The sequence below is a fragment of the Protobothrops mucrosquamatus genome, unplaced genomic scaffold (genome assembly GCF_001527695.2).
Source record: "Protobothrops mucrosquamatus isolate PMUCROS unplaced genomic scaffold, P.Mucros_1.0 scaffold_148, whole genome shotgun sequence".
Lineage (NCBI taxonomy): Eukaryota > Metazoa > Chordata > Lepidosauria > Squamata > Viperidae > Protobothrops > Protobothrops mucrosquamatus.
In genome coordinates this window covers 365,558-375,617 of record NW_015386224.1, presented here as the reverse complement: position 1 = coordinate 375,617, position 10,060 = coordinate 365,558, and the positions used below count along the sequence as shown (strand labels likewise).

The following is a 10,060-nucleotide window of genomic DNA, read 5'->3' as shown; positions in this document are numbered from 1 at the left end:
CTCTCCTAGTGTCCCCTCCCTTTCCTTCTATGCAAATACTTCGTTACTATTTCGCGCCACAGATGTAGGTCCTTGAAGAACGATAGACGTCTAGGCTAAACTTGAAAAGAAAAAAAAAAAACCCTGGCCACTTTTCACAACATTTTCTACTTTTACTACACATCCTCTTCACGACTCTTCGAAAACCGTGTCGTATATGATCAAGTGGCGTAACGAAAAGCAACGTCTGCGAAAAGCAAGGGTCGTACCTTCCAGGACCATAATAGCACTTTCGCGGGAAAAAAAAAAACACGTATCTAATCTTCGCCTCCGGCGAAATCTAAGCAGCTTTGGCGCGAGTCTGAGCGTGCGGTTCTTTCCGCTGCTGACCCGGGAGAAGCTTCGGGTGTTCAACGCGTGGCAAATCTGCAGCTAGTATGGACCCCTTCGGCTTGCAGGTGAGCGCCTTGGTCGCAGCGTAGGACTGTCCTGTAAACGTTTACTTTTTTACTTTGGAGTAAGTTTTGGTCAACTCGTGAGATTGGGTTGCTGGGGAAGTCGGGCGGTGAAGCTAACTCCTCTCGGAGTTTACAAAGATCCGAGGATAATTACGGACTAGTCAGGAAAAGCCTCGCAGATGTTGGAATGGGAACGAATTTGGAATGGGGGTGGAGAGAGGGAGTAAATGTAAGCTTTGCAATGCGGTATCTTTCGCTTTTAGCGTTCCTCGGGCCTCAGCCGGCATATTGGCAAATGCGTTTGAAGACTTGCAGCCGTGCAGTCGTTGCTCTGCATATTGCGCGGTTAAGCGCCATTTGTACCGAGTGAGCGATTTTCCCTTTAAGCGCACGTAACGCGTGCAGCCTTTAAGGTACGACGCGAAGTTGTTCGGGTGTAAATTCCTAAAGAGTCAGCCGCGTTTGGAAAACGGGGTGCTGTGTAAAACTGGGCTTCCCCCCCCCCACGTGGCAGTTTAACCCTTTACGTAAGTAGTAAGAGCTTTTTTTTTTCTCCTTTTTAAGGGGCGTGCTGCTGAAGTCAACGAGGAACTTGTAAAAGGCAAAAGCAACGCTTCATTCAAGGAATGACTTTCCACGATTCCTTTTAGAATCTGGAAATAAAAGGAGTAAAGCGGCGAGGCCCTTAGTTTTTACATCCTGTAGTAGAGAGTCGGGACAGGCTCAGCGCGGGGTAGGGTTGCCAGGTCTGCTTCCCAAAAAATAGCGGACAAGCGTATGGGGGGGGGGGGTTAAGTAGTAAAAAAAAGTAGACTGTACAGCTTTAGATTACGTACCATTTCATCATAAAGCTTTTGAATAAAAAAAAATGTCCACTATTTTGTGGGAAAAAAAATAGTGAACATAATGTGAACAAAGTGGACTGTCCACTCAAATAGTGGACACCTGGCATTCACACACCCACGGGGCGATTCACACACCCACAGGGCTTCCCGCCTATCTCTTGCCTTTTTTTTTTTTTGTTCCCCAGATCGGCGTGCGCTAGGCGGTAATCCTTTGTTTCACCGCCAGGCTCCCCAAAGTTTGTTTTTTTTCCCTCTCAAAACTTGCTCCTCTATTTGACTTGGGTTTTTTTTTTCTCCCCCAAGAAATAAACTTCGTTGCAAATAAACTTTGTCTCCTCGGGCATTTTCTCTTGCTGTCGATGGGGGAGCGAGAAAAAAGCCGGAGAGGTAGGCGGGGGGGGGGGGAAGGGGGAGGGCGCGTCCTTGCTTATCCCGCGCTTATCGATCTCTTCGAGTTTGGTTTCCTCCTTCCCTTCCCCCCCCCCCCGCCTTCCTCTGGCTTGCGATCGAGCTGAGTTTTCATTTTTGGGGTGGTTTCAGCGCCGAGGGGAGGGGGTGTCAGAAACCCGAAGATCCCACCTCTCTGATGGGTTTCCTTTGAGCATGCCGCGAAAAGAGGGTGGAGGGAAACCTAAGTCCTTCCTTTGAGAAAGGGACACAAGAACGCATGGTAGACTCGCCTATTTCCTCCGAGTCGCTGTAGGAAGGGACCTGGATGAAAGCTGGGATAGAAATCCGATAAATAATCAGACAAATAGGTTGACTGATGTTAGGGTTGCCAGGTCTGCTTCCAAAAAATAGCGGGCAAGCGGGGGGGGGGGGTTAAGTAGTAAAAAAAAGTAGACTGTACAGCTTTAGATTACGTACCATTTCATCATAAAGCTTTTGAATAAAAAAAAATGTCCACTATTTTGTGGAAAAAAAATAGTGGACATAATGTGAAAAAAGTGGACTGTCCACTCAAATAGTGGACACCTGGCAACCCTAGCTGATGTTCAAATATGGAATGCTCTGTCCCGTTCTTTAATCCCAGATTTATGTTTGGGGGACATAATTTTGCCAGAAGTAAGAACTCTGAAGAGAATTTTTTTTTTTTTGGTATTCTCTGGTGGTGCAAAAAGACATGGATGAGAAAGAAGCAGAAATGCCCTAGGCCTGAAGTTCAGTATGGAAAAATATGTTGATATGGGTTTGAATATTAGTATGGAGAAATATGTAGTTTTTAGTCTGTCCATTGATAGCATTACCATTACGGTACAATACTGTAGTCACAAATTGTGGTTACACCTATTAATGACACTTGCCTGTCTTTACATGCAATAAACCCTTAACAGATACCCCTTCTACAGTTTTGAATTAAAAATGGTTTCTGAAAGCGTTTTTAGATTCATTGTTTTCTTAGCCCATTTGTTCTCAGGGCTGTGTAAAATGGTGACCTCCTGGTGATTTTATTCTCAAATCAATCTGAAGTAGACTAGAGTTGCTGGTTCAAAGTCATCCATGAAACATGATTTAATGCAGTGTTTCTCAACCTTGACAATTTTAAGGCATGTGGACTTCAACTCCCAGAATTCCACAGCCAGCAATGCTGGCTGTGGAATTCTGGGAGTTGAAGTCCACATGCCTTAAAATTGTCAAGGTTGAGAAACACTGATTTAATGGCACTCTGTTGTTTTAATCTGATACATTGGCACTTTTTTTATCTGGTTAGCCTGTATGTAATTGCCAGCTTACTTATTCACAGGCCTCAGGGAATGAGACAGATTTTCAGGGAGGTGTGCTATGGTGACAGGATTATACCATAATTTGTTGCCACATTACCTTTTTGGCATTAAAAGTATGTATTGTGGATTCTACCAGTCCTAGCAATTTGACAGTTTCCACATTTTTTAGCTGAGTGTTTCCTTCCCACTCCATCCTTTTCTCCTGTTTTCAAATATTAGTATATTGCCTAATGGCTCAGTACAATATCTATGACATTTACTGATTTAAAAAATGCTCCATTTTGAAGAAACAATTCTGCATTTATAAAGCCTTTTCATTTTTAACAGCTATCTAATACAGCAGACACTTCCAGTTAACTTTTATTTGTCCTTTACGTACATATTTTTTTAGAAGCAAGATCCAATGGGATTTGCTGCTTCTTGGGGAGGATAAATCTATATACTTACAGTTGGAATAGAATGATAAAATGGCTTTATATGGGTGAAAAGGTATTTGAGGCAGAAGATTTATATGATTTTTTTTTTGCAGAAAGACTTTGACATATCTTAAGTTTACTTTCTCATGGGACATTTTTAAAATTTCATCTTAATAATGGCATTTTACTTCTGACTGACAAATCTTTAGTTTGCCATCCTAAACTAAAGACAAGAGTCAACAAGTTAGATACACGATTATGGAATCCCAAGCTGCATTTTGCCCTTGGGAGATCATGGCTAAATCTGAATTATTTATGCTTGTGGTAATGTACCCACAAGAATGGTTGAATTGAGCTGATGAATGTATGGCTGCCCTATGTAGCCAAAATAGGGATAACAATTTTGCTATGCTGTCTTAATTGTAAACTGATGGTATAAACGAATGTTAATTTTTAACTGGAACTATTCCCTTACTATATGTTGTAGATGAGTAAAAGTCCCATAAAAGTGCAGTATGTGTCTCGAGAGTTGTATTGCTTCCAAAATATGTATAATGTTGCTATTAAAATGTCCCCTGTTTAATAGATGGTGCTTGTTTTACCAGAGTGGCACAAAATATGATAGAAGTCTATTTTTTTTAAATTAATGTGTACTTCAGTCTAGTCTGTAGCCAAACTAGATAGCTTAGCTTTATTAGGCCAGCCTACATAAAATACGTTATAGTAATTAATTTGAGTTGTCATTGTCCATTTTACAGGTCAACCTTTCAGAGAAGAGAAAAACCACAGCATTCCGTAATACTAGGCTAATCCCTATGGAAACGTCTTCATCCTCTGATGATAGCTGTGACAGTTTTGGCTCTGATAATTTTGCAAACACAGTAAGTAAAAAGTGCAAGAATAAACAGAAATTGTATGTGTGGTGTTCAGAAACACCCCATTTGTGATTAAAATGCTTTGCTTACATTTCTGTACAGCAGTTATATGAATATACAGTATGAACTCTAATTTCATTTCACTTCTTCCCTGGTGCTCCTAGGTAGTAATTGTTGGAGGTAGATTAGCCACTTAGTCTATCCTTTTGAAATGTCGCCTAACCTAACATGCCTGATGATTTGCCATAAAAGCTCTGAAACCATTTGTAAACCTCCTGAACCATTTTTTTTCTTTGTTACAAAAGCTATTCTCTTGTAGTGCACTTGTACATTGTGATTTGCTCTCAGAACAGCTTATGGAAAATAGCTTCTCATTAAAAAAAAGAGAGAAAGAAAAAAACACATAGTGTACTTATTCTCTTTAAGAAACCAACCTGCAAGCCAGAAGTTGCAGAAGAAATGGCTAAAATATTTTATGAGGATTCAGATGAAGAATCTTTCTGCGGTTTTTCGGAAAGTGAGATTCAAGATGTGCTGGTGAGTTGAGCATTTGACGTTCCTAATTACTCTTGTCCTTATTTTGCACATGGAAATAGGCCAGGTTCCTTCAACTCCCATAGTCTGAGAAATAGTTGTTTTGATTGAGAGCCAGCAAGGCAACTCAAAATTATCAGTCTTGCAAATGAGGATTGAATCTTAGTCTTCTTGTGTAAGATTGGAGCTTCTTTTCCATACTGTGGTAAATTGCTTTGTCGAAAAGAGAAAATATTCTTGATAGTGATGAAGTAGCATTTTTGCTCATGTGTAAGCTGGCAAATGAAGCTCAAATAATGTAAACTTAGCTGTACCTTCATTGAAAAAGTGCTATGAAATACAAAGCTACAAAAGAAAGCTCATTAAAAATAAAATGGTAGAATAACATCATGACTAGCATATACTTTCTGAAGTAATTATTACCTTAGGGAAAATACATATTTTAATAAGCGCTCCAAATGTGAGCAGAGAGATGCCTTGCTGGCTTTTAACAGAAGATAGCAGAAAAAAATGGGAAGAAAAGATGAAGAAGGCCCAGTTTCTAATGTCTGCTAAAAATACCTATAAAGAAAAGCTAAGATTAACTCACCCTGACTTTGCCTTTCCTAGGATCTATGCTTGGAATAATAACTTCAGATTTGAAAAGCTGAAAGACATTTAAATGTCCTTCAGTGACTAAGGCCAGATGTGAATGGTTGCTATAAGTATTCTTTGGTCGATGTGGTCTCCTTCAGGTGTCAGTTTTTCCTTGTTTCCCCTCTTTTCAATGTTTGTAGGCTTTCCCTTCTCCATCTTTTTAGACAAGAACTTAACAGACAGCAGTACATTTAGTAGAACTGTGAAGACACTTCCTAATGATTTTCTTGGGCATGACAAAGCTTTGAAGAGTGGGGCCTGGTAACTTGGTAGACCTTGTAAGAAGCTCCTGCTTGATGTATTTAGCCCCATATAAGGCAGGAAACTCCTTTCTATATTGTTTTAGAAAAATAGTGCTATTTTATGTGCAGGTAGTTAAGCGTTCCAGTAGGGCCTGCAGCAGGAGAACAATATATAATCTGACATCGGAAAGGAACAACTTGGAAAGGAACAACTTGCTTCGGGACAACTCACCAGGGCCAACTTGCTTTGTCATTCACATTTCATTTTGTCCCCCTCTTTTAATCCTTTCTTTAATGATTCTACCCCATCATTTCTTTGATACTTGTGTAACTCTAGTGCTGCAGCAAGTTGGCCGTGGCAAGTTGTCAGTATCTTTCGGTGTAATTTTTCTTTAATTCTTCCAAGTCCAAGAGCAAAGGTCAACAACTGAACGTAAAGGGAAGAGGAAGTGGTTTAATTAAGGTAATCTATAATATCTGTGCTCTTAATGGTGGCTCTAAATTACCGATATAGACCCTGTAACCCTATAGATGTTGCTAAGCTACAGCTTTCAGCAATTCTGGTTAGCAAGAGCAGTGATAAAGAGTTGTAGTTTAAGAATGTTGAGTGAGCCACAGGTTTCCCAATCTTTGATGTGATATAAGCTCATGAAATGTTGAGATTGTCAGTCTTAACTATACAAGTGGCTTACTATATTTTTTATGGTATGAATTTGTTCAATAGAAACTGGGAACAGATTCTGAAGACGAAGCAGAGAAATGTTCACGTAAATGGCCTAAGAAAAGTTCTGCTCCCCTTAAAGTTGCTCTGAAGTTCCCACCGCGAAGGTCTAAGAGGGGAAAGAGTGAAACAGTTCCAGCTTCACAACCTTCCTGTAAATTGGATTCAGGGGCAGAATCTGATGAAGAAAGTGGACCCAAATTCTTGGAGAGAAGAGCTTTAAATATAAAGGAGAACAAAGCCATGGTAAACATAAAAAAGTCCTCAAGAATCTTTTTTTTCTGAATGGTGCATTAATTTTGTGGCTTGTGTTTCATTGTCGAAACACATTCAACTTCTTGATGCTGCTTCATTAAATATTTTAATTTACTTAATTATCAACCTCAGGCAGCTTAAACAGTATTCAAAATTATAATTATGCAGGCATTTTTAATCTCATTCCTTCAATATTGTCCATCTTTGCCATTTGAATAAAGTCTAGAATATTTTGTGAAAAATTCTGGAACAATTGGAAAAGTAGGTCCAGTAGATCATGACTATGTACTTGTCTCTATATTCATGGAGATGACTAAGAGTTTTGATCACGGCAGGTTTATTTTTTGTATGCTTCTTCAGTAATCTGATCAGTTCTATAAATAGTCTTTTTATATGTGGTATTTCTGAATAAATGCAGTTTCTTTAATATACAATCTGTCTGAATCTTTGAGATTCTACTACTTATTTCCTTCATTACAGCTTGCAAAGCTAATGGAAGAATTAAAAAGCGTGTCTGGAATTTTTACGAAGAGAGGCCCACTTGCAACTCCTACTCTGGTAAATCACCCTTATGTATTTTATTAGCTCTTGGTTTACTTTATAATTATCCAAAAACTATTATTGCTGTTTTTTTCAAGCCTGTTTATGGATGAACTTAGAGCAAATAAATTAAAGTCCAGTTCTTTACTGTACTATAAAATAATTGCCACTGTCGTAGTTACTTTTTGATCTATAAAATTTCAGTGCTCAGGAGGTTTTTAAACCTAAAACTAATAAATCAAAAATCTTTTCAAATAAAGTCATACACGTCTATATCTCAAGAGTTCAGATCTGGATCTTGCCTAACCAAGTCCATGATTAGCAAACCACGCTAAGTGAGGTGCAGGTGGAATACTTCACAGCCAACCCACATCTTGTAAGAAAAACATGCCAGCACAGTCTGAGCAGAGTCAATGCTGTTATATTTTTCATTTCCTGCAAAGTCATATTGTGATTTAATATTTTGATGGTTTCACTGGGCCATACTAAAGTTTTAGTAGTTTTTATTTTTTATAGTGTATAAATGGATGGCCAATAAATAACAGTTGCAGTCTTCTAGAAGTAGTAGATGAAAACAATTGCACTGTGCTCCCCTTCTGTTAATTTGGCTAGACTGTATTATGATTCATTAGAACCGCAGGTGACTATCCTATGAACCTTTATCTAAAGGTAAGTTTTGCTACAGTTTAAATTTGGAGAGGAGTAAATCTCTATAAAGTTGAGGGAATGCACTGTAGCTTATAAACGATTTAAGGTTACATATCTGTCTGACATGGCCACATTACCTTTATCCTCATCCAAGAAAGCCCAGCGTTGTCCAAGGAAATCGGTTCCCAGAAGTGCCCCAAGGAGGAATCCAGAAAGAAGTTCTAGGCCTCACACAAGATCCAGATCCCTAATTGAAGGTCCTCCAGATTCCATGTCTATGGAGGAAGAGGAAGAAGACCCCTATGTATTAGTGAGAAGGAAAATGTCTGATGATTTTTCTGAGGTACGTTGGTGATTTTATTTCAGACAACCAAGTAAATTGATCCTTAAATAGCCTAGGTCAGTGGTGGCGAACCTATGGCACGCATGCCAGAGGCGGCACTCAGAGCCCTCTCTGTGGGCACGCGTGCCGTTGCCTCAGCCCTGCCTCCCCCCACAGCCCCCTCCTCACCAGCAGCCCCCCTGGAGGAGAGTCGCCCCCAGCGTGGCCCGCAGAGAGCAGCACAGCCAAGGACATGGCAACTGGGCAGCAGGGATAAGACTCTGCCCTTGCGTCCTGTCGCGCGCAGTGGGGCGCGGATGGAGGACGTGGCTACCATGGCGCTGATGGGCTGCCTGGGCGATCGGCGGCGGGCCGTGGAGATAATGGGTGGCCCTGTGGGGGGGGCAGTGGGCGGTGGCAGGGTGGGGTGGAGGCAGTTTTGGGGCACTCGATCCCTAAAAGGTTTGCCATCACTGGCCTAGGTTAATTTAGATAAAGGTTTTCATATGAAATAACCATATCTAGTCATAATTAAGCTAAGCCAATAGGCTCTTTTCATCTTTTACATGGTGCACAACTGTAGTTATGGTCTTTCTTGGCCAAGATAATTCAGTAATAAGATTTGCCATTGTTCCTGGCAACATTTTTTTTAGAGCCCTATGAAAATATAAGGCTGAGCACAGTCCTTGGCCTGAAAAGCTGGCTTGTCCTGATTGAAATGAAAACCCTTAAACTGTATTTCAGAGAAAAGCATCAGAATTGGAAATGAAGGAGAAATTATATACTTATTGAGCTGAAGCCAACAAGCCATCTTAATGCAGTAATATGATTCAAGACGTTGGTTAGGAAATGCAGTGGCATCTCTGCATAAATATTGAAGCACTTTATGGAACTCTTCAATGATTTGCCTTAACCCAACAGTACCATTTTCTTCTGGATTCAGGATGAAAGGGACAGCCCCAGAAGAAAGCGCACTAGTGCTATGACTCTTCCCCATATCATCCGTCCAGTGAAAGAAATAACCAAGGAAGAGTTGGATAACATTTGTGAGACTGTGAAAGAAAAAGTCTACAACCGTGCAACAGTAAGATGATGTTCTGCATTCAGCCCTTTGGTTTGCTTTGTCCAAGTGCATCCTTCTTGTTTTGATTCTCTCCTCCTTGTTAGGAGTCTGATCCTATACTCTGATGCTTGTATTTTAATCCTGAGGTCCTCAGTGTTAGAGCCAAAGAAATTTTTGATCCTTTGTTCTACCTCTGACTGCATAATTGCAGAAACTCCAATATCAGGAAGTTTCTTAAGTTGATTCTTTGCAGTTATGAGATCAGACAGAGTTTAAATACCTAGCCAAAGAGTGCTTTAAAGAGGAGGATCTTTCTCACTTCATGTAGACTTCCCTGAAATCTTTGATGCATGACAATAATAGTTGGAAGATTTGAATTGGGGAGATCCAACTTCAAGTTCCTATTTGATCAGGGAGTTCACTGGGTAACTTCAGGCCAATAACATCCCTACTTCAACCTATTTTTCAAGATTGTTGCTATGAAAATAAAAAGTCCTATTTAAGCAGTAAAGTAACTTTCAAAGAGGAAAAAAAAGTGGAGTAAGGAAGTCTTGGGTCTAATACTTTTCATTTGCCTACCATTACCTGTACATGTTGGCGAGAACTTTAAATGTAACACATTTCTGCTTCCTCTTCCAGATTAAGTGTGATGGTTCATATATAGTGGTAAAAGGGAGGTTCATTTCATTTCATTTCATTTCATTTATTCAATTTGTATCCCGCCCTTCTCCCGAGGGACTCAGGGCGGCTCACAACATTTTTTAAAACAAAAAACAAACCCACAATCCCCGCCGAATAAAAC

General features: G+C 40.1%; 1 protein-coding gene across 1 annotated transcript in view; it reads left to right on the top strand.

Annotated features, from left to right (window-relative positions):
* Positions 1-368: 368 nt before the first annotated feature.
* CDCA7 (cell division cycle associated 7) overlaps positions 369-10,060 on the top strand; it is a gene marked incomplete at its 5' end in the record, with an annotated part of 13,929 nt that continues 4,237 nt past the window's right edge. The window contains 7 exons of the mRNA XM_015819296.2: positions 369-437; positions 4,181-4,303; positions 4,724-4,834; positions 6,434-6,676; positions 7,166-7,243; positions 8,028-8,216; positions 9,139-9,279. Of these exons, the coding sequence (XP_015674782.2) occupies positions 369-437; positions 4,181-4,303; positions 4,724-4,834; positions 6,434-6,676; positions 7,166-7,243; positions 8,028-8,216; positions 9,139-9,279 (954 nt within the window). The remainder of the gene's footprint in view (positions 438-4,180; positions 4,304-4,723; positions 4,835-6,433; positions 6,677-7,165; positions 7,244-8,027; positions 8,217-9,138; positions 9,280-10,060) is intronic.